The sequence below is a fragment of the Danio rerio genome, chromosome 17 (genome assembly GCF_049306965.1).
Source record: "Danio rerio strain Tuebingen ecotype United States chromosome 17, GRCz12tu, whole genome shotgun sequence".
NCBI lineage: Eukaryota > Metazoa > Chordata > Actinopteri > Cypriniformes > Danionidae > Danio > Danio rerio.
Genome location: NC_133192.1, coordinates 48,631,171 through 48,643,720, shown reverse-complemented (window position 1 = coordinate 48,643,720; position 12,550 = coordinate 48,631,171). Strand labels below are relative to the sequence as shown.

The following is a 12,550-nucleotide window of genomic DNA, read 5'->3' as shown; positions in this document are numbered from 1 at the left end:
TTTGGACTGTGGGGGAAACGGGAGTACCCGGAAGAAACCCACGCGAACGCAGGGAGAACATGCAAACTCCACACAGAAACGATAACCAGCAACCCTCTTGCTGTGAGGCGACAGCACAACCTACTGCGCCACTGCTTCGCCCTAAATCACTAATATTATTTTATATGAATTTACAATACTAAAATACAGTGCTCTGCATATAGACATCCACCCCTCATCTTTTAAATTCACATTTTTAATAGGAAGTTATACAATATTATATTTGTACATATAGAATAGATTAGTCAGTACTGAAGCCAAATCTGGAGCTTATCTTACAAAATATCGTATGATAATGGTTCGAAAACTTGTACACCCACGTTATAGAAAATATTAAATAGAAATTTAAAAATGAGGAAAAATCAAGAAGCAAAAAATATTTTAAAATTTAGTTGAAATTTTGTAGGTTGTAGTTTTTATTTTTGCAAAATTTTGCTTGAATTTAATTGTATCATCTTTCAATTTCTAAATATTTTTGATGACGAGAATACTATTTAATAAAAATATCTGTTTAATAAATCAGTTTTGTTTAAATGCACCAACACACATTGCCTAAATTCAATGATAAATGGATAAAAATATTCATTTTCAAAATGAGTTGAACTCGATGAGCACTGTATTTAAACAAAAAAAAAAAACCCTAACACGTATTTAAAGTAAACATTAATATAGCTTTTAAAATTGTTTGCCTTTCTGTCAGCAGGTGATATCTACTAACATGAAAAATCTTAATCGAAACTGTATATAGTCAATAACATGTCTTTAAAGAATTCAAGAAAGTATTTCAATCATCAAAAGACCGGCAAATTTTCCCCTTTTTTATTAATTTAAATGTTTAGGAGGGAACACATTCTTCATAGTGCATGATTGATTTTCATTCATTATTTTAACTATTTTAAATTTGGCATCCTGGCTAAGTGCTTGATTATCAATATTATCAGGAGTGTAAAAGACAAAAAAAAGGTTTTGTGTCCAGTGTCACGTAGGCCAGCTTGTCAAGTGAGTGTTTTGAACCTGTTACTAAGCATTTCTCGGTCCTGCACAGCTTAATGCATTAACACAATGATGACAATGGAAACAAGATGACGAGATTCCCACTCCGATAAACCAAATCTCACATCTGCTGCAAATAATTAAATATTAATCACACGCTGTACAAAGAGAATCCAGGCAAATGGAGAACAGAGACTTTTGTTGAACCTCTATGTAAAATCAGAACAGTCTGCATGCAAACACAGGACATTTATGGACATAAATACAAAAAAAAAACATAAACTGCCAAAAGACAATTAAAGACAGCAGCTGTGATGAGTGGCTAGAGATAAACCACTGTATATTCTGTCCAAGAAAACAGTTCACCATTTACTCACACTGAAGTGTTTCCAAATCTTTTACAAACAAATATTTTTCAAAGAATGTTAGAAACCTGTAACCATCGACTTCAATTGTGTTTGTTTGTCCTACTATGTACATAAATGGTTACAGGTTTCTTTGATATATCTTCTTTTGTGTTGAACAGAAAAAAGCTTTGAAACAAGTAAAGAATGAGTAAAATGATTTCACTTTTGGGTGAACTGTCTCATTAAGGTACCCAGGTAAAAGAAAAAAAACTCCTGAATCACTCCAGACTGTGATCATTATCCCAGTTTATACAGTTATACATCCCTCTCAGAGGGTCACTTTAGGCCCTGGGTATGGTTCACCACCACACCAAAATTCACTAGGCTGGGGTATTTCCATTAGCCACACGTCCCCTTGATCCTGGACTTCACTCTTTTTATCTGCAGCCTCTGAATGAGCTTGCAAAACTTTATAATAATGGCAGTCTCTCCCTTCGTCTGGGTCGTACGGGGGTGCTAAGATGTCCAGGAAAGCGGTGGGTCCGTCAACAGCGTCTATCTGGTGGATATTGTCCTGCTGGGGTGAGAGCACACACGGGCTGCTGTCCTCTGTGAACTCCCCGACGGACTTCAGCACTGAGGGCCGTAAGGAGCCCCTCTGGAAGGGCATGAGCGGAGGGTTGAACTGCACGCCGCTGGCGCCGTCTCTCGGTTTATCCAGGCGGTCGAAACAACTGATCCGCACCTTCCCGTAGATCACCTTCAGCATGCCGTACATCCCCGGATGGTCGTGCAGGGGTATCGAAGCCCCCGTTTTCAGCAGAAACACCCCCATGCTGAAGGAGTCGGTCTCGCAGATATGCATGTATGTGACGGGAGGAGCGATGCGCTGATGCGGCACCGGGGCGCTCTCGGGGGTCCGGGCTGCGATCTTCAAGTCCGCCGCTCTGACCTCCGCCAAGAGGCTTTTCAGCTTGCTTTGGTTCTCCAAAAACACTTTGTTGTGCTCGCCGATGACAGACGGGTTTCGGAATGTTGCGAGGGCCTGTTTGGCGATTTTCTGGACTGTGGAAGTCATGTTGTCTCGTGGCATCATAATAACGCAAGTGTCTAGCAGCGTCGACTTGACTTTCAACTTTGCGCGAAATCAAGTGCAGCCCTGTCCGTTTCCGTATCGTTTTAGGCCATCAAAATCATGTGTAAAAGCTTAACTTGAGCGTACTGTCGGGAATACCGTTAGGATCAAGTCATTTCTGTCCATGACCACTCCATATACAGGCATCCAATTCACACGTACGCAATGTCAACAAACGCTATACGTCACACCGAGAATTGTGGGAAATGTCGTTTTGTTGTTTTGAAATTTAGACCAAACTTCAAAACGTGTCGTTATTGTGACGCGCGGTTTAGTGTTTGTAAGCTTTTGCCAAACTCATTTTGTATGAGTAACAAGACAGTAGCATACTCGCATCATAAATGTACGTTGTAAGAGATATCACGCTTAAACTGGTTACTACAATTCCCATACACTGACCTTACAAGGGGCAATGACACTTCAGTCCTTCACCGCCACTCAGAGAAAAGTCACGCTTTGAAAATGCTCTGATACGGAAAAAAAAAGAGGTCACGGTCGGTTTGGTGACCGCGAAAAGTATTTAAAGACATAAAACTGTACATATAGGCTAATATTGTTAAATTTAAAAACAACTGAATTTTACTTTAAAGCCCAAAAGTTAATCTGTATGAACAATCACAAACACCACAATTAAAATAGGGTTTTTGCAACAAAACCATTATTATTGTATCATTGCCAAAGTTTAAACGATTAACCTTTTTTGTTTGTAGTAAAACTATATTCTTAAAGGGATAGTTTGCCCAAATATGAAAACTGCCTTACAATTTACTCACCCTCAAGTGTTTCCAAACCTTCGGGAGTTTCTTTATTCTGTCACACGAGAAGGTATTTTGAAAAAGCTGAAAACCTGCAACATTTGGCTTCCATATTTGAAACAAATAGCTATAGAATTCAATTGTTTCTTCAAAATATCTTACTTTGTGTTTAACAGAATAAAGAAACTTAAACTGATTGTGAACAAAGGTAAGTAAAGGATGACAGAATTAGCAGTTTTGGTAGAAGTTTTCTTTTAAAGGACAATAATTACAGAAAGCTGTCTAATATTGTAAAAACGAATTCTCTACATTTACACTGATATAGCCTAGTTTAAATTCTTCACAATAATATTTGTAATCAATCTGCAATAGTTAGTGTGATTATCTGCAATCTACCAAATATAAATATGTCCTCCTAAGATTGTTTTGCCCTTGAATATGCCATGAAATCTGATTTGTTATTCTTGAAACATTGAAAAAAAACATTTAATTTCAAATGAATTGTTTTAAATAGACATTTTTAATCAGTTTTAGCATATTTATAGAATTATTTAAAAAAAAATCCAAATCTGAACCCTACAAATACTAATGTCTTAATAATTAAATGTTCACAAAAATCAGGGTTCATACACATTTTAACTACTAAAATTCCATGACTTTTCCAGGATTTTTTAAAGACACTTAAGTCCATTTTTATGACAAGTTTCATGCAATGTCTACATATGCGTGATAACAGAAAAACACTGCATGTTCAAATTTATTTCATCATCTCGTAAAACACGCAACAATATATTCAGTTTAAATTTGCATGTAAAATTTAGACAATGCTTACACCGCAGTAATAATGTGAAAGTATGTGATTAGCCAAGGACAGAAAAGAAGTAAAGACAACTAACCTATATTCTGGTATACAGACATCTGTTTTCCATGACTTTTCCAAAACTTTAGGTTTTTCTGTTTTTCCAAAACTTTTCCATGCCTGGAAAATACAATGTCAAAATTCCATGACATTTCCAGGTTTTCCATGACCGTATTAACCCTGAAAATGTTTCATGAATAATGGTTTGATTATGATTTTAAACAAAAGATACCCATGAAGAAATCTATTAACGTATCTGGAAAAACAGCAAAATGTTAGAAAAACCTTTTCATAACAGTAGCCTATTTTGAGAATGTTCCCTTTTGGAAATCTACTGACACTTGTGTGACCCTGAAGGGGAATTTACACAATACACCCACTAAAATTAATCTGACAAAAAACAGCAGCAGCAGCAGCAGCAATAGAATCCAATTTGTAATGATGTAAATCATTATAACATAAGTTAACCCAGCAAACAATTTTAAACAATTCTAATAGACATCTGAATGTAGACAGCTTGGCTAAAACAAGGCTAAACTTAAGCTGTCAGAGACAATCTAATAGACCAAAACTAGACTAGTTGTCAAACAGACAGATTAGACAGACTATATATGTCATTAATTTCTGTTTATTTGACGACTAGTCTAGTTTTGGCCTGAGGTCTATACAATTTTCACTGACAGCCCAAATTTAGCCTTGATTTAGCCAAGATGACTATGTTTAGACATCTATTAGGCATCCTTTAAAACTAAAAATTGCTTGCTAGGAAATTAGTTCTGGTGAAAACTCTAATGGTTAATTCCTATGGGTCATTCATTGCCTTCATTGTCTAAAAACACATTGGTTTTAATGGTTAAAAGTTATTGGCTTTTAATAAGTACTAGTTTTCTGTGTTTGGAAACCATTAGAACGTCAATGATAGTTTCTATTGTTTGTTTTTGTTTTCTCCAGGAGGGACGTCCAACGTCTATAGGGCAAATTGCACAATTTTGTATGTAAATTAAGCAGCTTAGGTTGTTTACAGTTTGTTTTATCTCAAATTCCAATGAGCAGCACACAAATGTAGTATTTGAACCAACCACAACAGATTTTGGTGGATTTTTGTCCGTGTTTTTGATCTGAATACATTTAAATTTGAGAGTTAAGACCTCAAAGTTGTGTTTGATTTCAAATATTTCTTCAAAGTATCTCCTTTTATATGTTTCACAGATAAAATAAAGCCGCACTGCAAATGATGGTGAGTAAATGGCCGAATTAATATGCCATTTATACTGGCAATATGACATCTATGCAGTATGTGTTTATATTATTTACATATAACGAGTGTGACTGCAAAAAAATATTATGCAGAATTAGAGTGACTAGCTTTACACAGTGCGTCTATGGAAATGTGTCAGCAGATGGTGAGCTGTTGTTTTATTTTTTATATGATAAAATCCACAGTGACACATTGTATTCATGCGTTATATAATTCAGCGTTGCTCAATTCAGACTTCAAATTATGGGCAAGAAATCAATAAAATGACTAGGATAGCGAGGGAATGATCTCATTATCAGTGCAGAAACAGACTGTTGACATTTTGGCTGTTTCCCAACCAATTGTGACTCAAAGGCATGTTTGGAAGACATTGTTTTAAAATATATATATTTGTAGAGAGAGGAAGAAGTTTAGTCATCTGCGGTCATTCCTGCATATTTTGTCCAATCATTCATTGGCGTATACACTTAAAAACAGAGCGTCTATAAAAAGCTAAAGCTATGCAACAGATGCAACACTACCGCCTACTGCAGTCCTCTGAGCTTGGAAATGCACACACACTGTGTGTGAATCACAATGTGACTGTGAAGAAACATTTCTGATGACATCATGAAGAAGTTCTACCGTGTCATAGGAATTCACACCGGACACTAATAAATGCACAAACAATCCAGTCCTTACTACGCTATGACACACTTTACAGAAACAAGTGTGCTTTCTAATAATATTAGTTGGCCTTTTTCACTTTTTCCGCGTTCTTCTTGTAAACATCCTTCACTGCCAACTCATACAAACAGATGCCTCTCAGTCAGAAGTTTATTTTGCTTGGCAGTTAACTATACTTCAATGAAGTCGATGAAATACCTTCAGCAAAAACAGCACAAGAGCTGTAATTCCCAACGAGCCTCCATTTTTCTTAGTGAATGCAGAGATTAGCTTTAGCTGTTAACCCTTTTCGGCTAAAGGTCGCAGGCTCACCTCCCATTGGCTTTGGTGGAATGTCCACACAAACAAATAGTAGCTGTCACAAGACTGTTTACATTTATGGAACACACAGTACACACTTTAATCTAACTGTTACACTTTGACAGAATTGTGATAAGCCTGATATCTTGACTTTATCTGACCTGCACTTTTACTCAATACATGATTGGTCAAAATGTATTTAAAATTAGTATTTGTTTGAGTTTATTCCTTTCACAAATCAATGCCACTGTGGGTGCAGTCACATTCGTTGGACTTCTAGTTGATGATTTGGTATCAGAAGTGGAAAGTGATCTTGCAGGACTCGCCGAGTTCATCAAGATTCTTTGGATTTATCTTTAATGCCTCCTCCTTCATCTTACCCCAAACATGCTCGATAATGCTTATGTCTGGTGACTGGGCTGGCCAATACTGGAGCACCTTGACCTTTTCTTTAGGAACTTTGATGTGGAGACTGAAGGAGCGCTAGCCTGCTGAATGTCTTGATACCTCAGGCTGTTGATGTTGCCATTCACTCTGCAGATCTCTCGCACACCCTATACTCAATGTAACACCAAACTATGGTCATGATGATTTTGAGAATCTTGGGTCCATGCAGGTTCCAATAGGGCTTCCTCAGTATTTGTGATGATTGGGATGCAGTTCAACAGATGATCATCAGAAAAATCGACCTTTTGCCACTTTTCCAAATGATCAACTAGAAGCCAAGTTGTTATTTGCTGGTCTTACAACAGGGATCGATGACAAGACTTTTGTAAGGTAGTATATGTCCACAAAATGGCAAAATGTCTTAAATTTCCATTCTTTTTTATGTAAACATGTACTGACAGACCTGTGACCATTATTCCCTTACAATTTGCAGCGCCTTAAGCACAAGCAACACGTTTTTTAGACACTTTGTCAATATAAAATATTTATAACTTTTACTCGCGGTGCCACTCATCAATGTCAGTTCCAATACAGTAAACCAATCAGAAGAACTCAAAGTGGCTGTTTACAGAAGCAAGTTGGCATGACAACTGTATTTCTTTATTTTCCTTTGGCTTAGTCGCTTTATTTATCAGGTGAAATGAACCAAAAAATTATCTAGCATATGTATTACACAGCGGATGTTCTTCTAGCTGCAACCCTATACTGGCAAACACCCATACACACTTATTCACATTCATACACTCTGGCCAGTTTAGTTTATTCAATTCACACATAGCGCACGTCTTTAAACTGTTGGGGAAACCGGAGAACCCGGAGGAAACCTACACCAACACGGGGAGAAAATGCAAACTCTACACAGAAATGTTAAATGACCTAGCCAAGACTCGAACCAGCAACCTTCTTACTGTGAGGCAACAGTTCTATCCACTGAGCCACCGTGCTGCCACAACTGTTTTATTTGACAAAATAACAATCACTAAGCACTACATCTTGTGCTTTCAGATGCAAAGACATATTCTCTGTGATTGGCTTGTTAATGGTTGTCTTTTTTGCAACACATCACATCTGAACTGACTGTATTCGTCATCACTGTACATGAACAGAACTGTGACACCTGTACACCCCTGACGGTTCGGGATGAATACAAGTAGCATTCGTTACACCTCTACTTAAAATATACTAAAACGGAAAACAGTTATTGACCTATACTGAATACGGGTTGTACTACACACAAGTAGGCCGGAATGCTCATGAATGGTGGGACAAAACCTTCTGAGAAATGTAAATTTGAGGGGTTGTGAACTCAGATGTGGTGTGTGACGTTAGTCTGAGCCCAACAGAGCTTCTCAATAAGAGCGAACCAATCGAATGGCAAGCAAACCATTCTTTGATCTGCAGGAACACTAATGTTGACATTCATTTCAGCCAGAAGCAGCTGTTTTTTCACTCTCTGCTCCTAGATGACATCTTTGTTTAATGTAGCAGAGAGGTCTTCGCTCCTTGACCACAGAGCTGAGCTGTCTGGATAAGTTGTGTTTCCGTTCTGGAAGTTTATTTTCTCTGAAACACAGCCAAGCTGAAGCTCTTCTGCTCTACAGACCTCTCAAACAAGAGCTGGATTTACATTTTTTTCTTAGTTTAAATTTCACTTACTCTGAACAGCTATTTCTGCAGAACACAAATGGAAATGTTGCATAAAGCTGCCCTTTGAAAGTGACGAGGAACTGTCAGGATATTAATCGTTCTTTTCCTTGCCAAAAAAAAAAAGATTAATTTATAAAACGTGCAATTATAGAGCACAAACTTGCTTTAAAAACATACAAGTTAATGTAAGCCAAAAATACAGTTTGAGTCTCTCTACTTTCCACGTCTTACAATTTGTTTTTCATTCATTTCCTTTGTGGCTTAGTCCCTTAATTAATCTGGGGTTGCCACAGCGGAATGAACCGCCAACTGATTCAGCATATGTTTTATGCAGCGGATGCCCTTCCAGCTGCTACCCATCACTGGGAAACACTCATACACACTCATTCACACACATACACTGCGGACAATTTTAGCTTACCCAATTCACCTATAGCGCATGTCTTTAGACTTGTGGGGGACACCAGAGCACCCATAGGAAACCCACGCAAACACGGGGAGAACATATAAACTCCACACAGAAACGCTAGCTGACCCAGCCGAGGCTGAAACCAGCAACCTTCTTGCTGTGAGGCGACAACACTACCTATTGTGCCACCTCATCACCCAAAATTTGTTTTTTTAATAGTAATTTAAAAGTTAGTTAGTTAGTTAGTTAGTTATTTTTTAAATGTGGGCCGGTGAGTTTTTTTTTTTTTTAATACGTAAGGTTTTTAAATGCAGGCAGCTTTTGTGTTCTGCAAGATGTGATATGATGATGATGATGATATCTGATATCTGATGCAATGATAATAGCAATAATAATAATAACAAATATAATAAATGTAAAGCATTTTGCCCAATCGGCGATGGCCAGCTGGTTTCGAGATGGGCCGAACCAATCAGAGGTTACCCGGAAATAATCAAAATCTGGCAAGAATGTCAAACAATAAGTGCAACACAAGCTCAGAGATGGACTGTTAAAAAAGTAAAGGCGGTGCCAAAAAGATCGGAGAAAACAAAGAAAGGACTTTAACATCAGACGCTGCAAAATGCATAAAATAAACTGAAATATTTTCGAAAAACTTAAATTCAGCCACTGCATCGGAGGACAGAAGCGTGGTAGAGGAGGTAAGAAAACAGAAAATATACTTCATATACTTAAATAAGTCATTATTTTAAAACCTGCTATTTTTCACACCATTCACTTCTGACAGTTTTTGACAGTAACCTACAGTGTTTAACAGTTGTAAGCTTAGCATAGAACTCCTTTACATTTTAAAATTATCAGCAGATTACGTGATTTAGTTGATACAGAGTGCTGTGTGCTACTAGCAATATAGTGTAACATGCAACATATAGCTATAGCCATAGTTCTGTAGGCATTTGTAGTGAACTCTGAATACATAGCTAGTCTTTGAAGTAAAACATTAAATGCATGCATAGGATACAGTATGTAATTAATCCTCTCATGATGCAATCAATCCAGATTTCTTTTGATTCTTTATTCTCTCAACAAAGTTTATAAGAAGAACTGAGCATGCAAGTGCTAACAATCACTTTAGGTCTCCATGTGCGGTTCATTCCGCTGTGGTAACCCCAGATTAATAAAGGGACTAAGCTGAAAAGAAAATTAATGAATGAATGGTATTGCTTACATTATTTCACCATCTCTATACCTATGAATTTGAACGTGCGTGTCTGTGGGTGGGTTTGTGTCAGTGTGGTACTATGGGCTGGTGTGGCTACACTGCCAGGGCTGAATTTTTGTCCCAGTCCGCCCCTGATTCATGGCGCTTTACTTTTTCCATGTTTTTAGGTTAGCCTTATTCCAAAATGGATTAAATTAATTTATTTCCTCAAAATTCTACACACAATACCCCATAATGACAATTCATTCATTCCTTTTCTTGTCGGCTTAGTCCATTTGTTAATCTGGGGTGGCCACAGCGGAATGAACCGCCAACTTATCCAGTAAGTTTTTACGCAGCGGATGCCCTTCCAGCCACAACCCATCTCTGGGAAACATAATGACAATATGAAAAAAAATAATAATTTTTAAGAGGTGCAAATTTATTAAAATTAAAAAACCTGAAAAATCAAATGTAAATCAGTATTCACAACCTTTGCCGTGAAGCTCTGAATTGAGCTCAGGTGTATTCTGTTTCCACTGATCATTCTTGAGATGTGTCAGCAGCTTCATTAATAGTACTTCTGTGGTAAATTCAGTTGTTCGGACATGATTTGAAAAGGCATACACCTGTCAATATAAGGTCCCATGGTTGACATTGCATGTCAAAGCAGAAACCAAGCATGAAGACAAAGGAATTGTCTGTAGACCTCTGAGACAGGATTGTCACGAGGCACAACTCTGGGGAAGGTTACAGAAAAATTTCTGTTGCTTTGAAAGTTCTAATGAGCACAGTGGCCTCCATCATCCGTAAGTGGAAGATGTTTGGAACCACCAGGACTCTTCCAAGAGCTGGCCGGCCATAAGCTGAGTGATTAGGGGAGAAGGGCCTTAGTCAGGGAGGAGATCAATAACTCGATGGTCACTCTAACTGACTCAAGCATTCTTCTGTGGAGAGAGGAGAACCTTACAGAAGGACAACCATCTGTGCAGCAATCCACCAATCAGGCCTGTATGATAGAGTGGCCAGACGGAAGCCACTCCCCACCTGGAATTAACAAAAAGGCACCTGAAGAACAAAAATCTCTGGTCTAAAATCAAACTCTTCGGAGTGAATGCACAACGAAGGTGTTCCGTTTGGAGAAAACCAGCCACCGCTCATCTGTACACCATAGTTTCCCATCCAACCTAGTAGAGCTTGAGAGGTACTGCGAAAAGCAATGGGCAAAAATTCCCAAAGACAGGTGTGCAAGCTTGTGGCATCATATTCAAAAAGACTTGAGGCTGTAATCGCTGTTAAAGGTGCATCAACAAAGTATTGAGTAAAGGCTGTGAATACCTATGTACATGTGATTTTTCAGGTTTTTTATTTTTAATAAATTTTCAACAATTTCAAAGAATGCTTTTTCATATTGTCATTATGGGGTATTGTGTGTGTGGAATTTTAAGGAAATAAATGAATGTAATACATTTTGGAATAAGGCTGTAACATAAAAATATATGTGGAAAAAGTAAAGCGCTATCAATACTTTCCGGATACACTGTATGTATAGGGCTTATTTGGTTTTTAAAACTTTAACTTGTGTTGTTGTCTTGATTTGTGTTGCTATTGTGTGATTCTTATAACTGTTGTCTTAAATCCAGTGTTAAAGACAAGTTTCCTTTCTTTGCCAAGCAGAACTGGCAAAAAAGTTTAACCTAAACTAAAAAAAAACTTGGAGGTTACATTTATAGACAAATTTATTGGCCCTCTAGTAAATTTTTACTGCTTTTTAAAATACTCCCCAAGCGATGTTTAGCATAGCAAGGAAATTTAATACAGTATTACTCCTATTTTTCTTTTGGAGTCTTGTTTCTTTTACTTTGGTGGAAATAAAAACAAATGACTCAATAAAATATTTCAGTCAAAATTATTAACCCATTTATGAATAGTTTTTTCCTGACTGGTTACAGAACAATCACTGTTGTCCGGTAAATTGACTTGTTAACCTAATTAACCTAGTTTAGCCTTTAAATTGCACTTGCTGAATAGTAGTATCCTGAATAAATAACTGGTAAAATATTGTCATCATGACAAAGACAAAAGACACTAATAATTAGAAATGAGTTACGATTAAAATGTGTTGAACAAATCTTCTCCCCATTAAATAACACTTAAGAAATATTTGAAATTGTACAAGATGATGTGCTAAAAGCAAAAAAGGTTTTTCTTAGACTGAATATAATATACATGCACTTGGCAGCACGTAAACAAACTCTTACATCAAAATGTTTCAGCATTTAAGCTCTGTGTATGTGATTTCTAAAGCTCAATTCATCTAAGAGTTTACAAGGAAAATGATAAGACCAATAACTCCATGAACTGTAATATGCTCAGAAAAAAAAAATTCTCAATATTTTCCAAAGCTTGACTAAAACGGCAGAATTTAAACAGTCACACAGACATGAGAGTGCTGGTGTTGAATATTAAAAGTCATACTTTCCTGTGTGTACGA

The 12,550-nt window shown here is 37.1% G+C and overlaps 2 protein-coding genes across 6 annotated transcripts in view; both read right to left on the bottom strand.

Moving 5' to 3' along the window:
* Positions 1-12,550, bottom strand: part of znf365 (zinc finger protein 365) — a 64,335-nt gene that overhangs the window by 25,082 nt on the left and 26,703 nt on the right. The gene's annotated exons all lie outside the window — the stretch shown is intronic.
* Positions 844-2,674, bottom strand: adob (2-aminoethanethiol (cysteamine) dioxygenase b). The gene has a single exon (NM_213193.2). The coding sequence runs from the start codon at positions 2,470-2,472 to the stop codon at positions 1,708-1,710; it is 765 nt and encodes a 254-aa protein (NP_998358.2). The 5' UTR covers positions 2,473-2,674; the 3' UTR covers positions 844-1,707.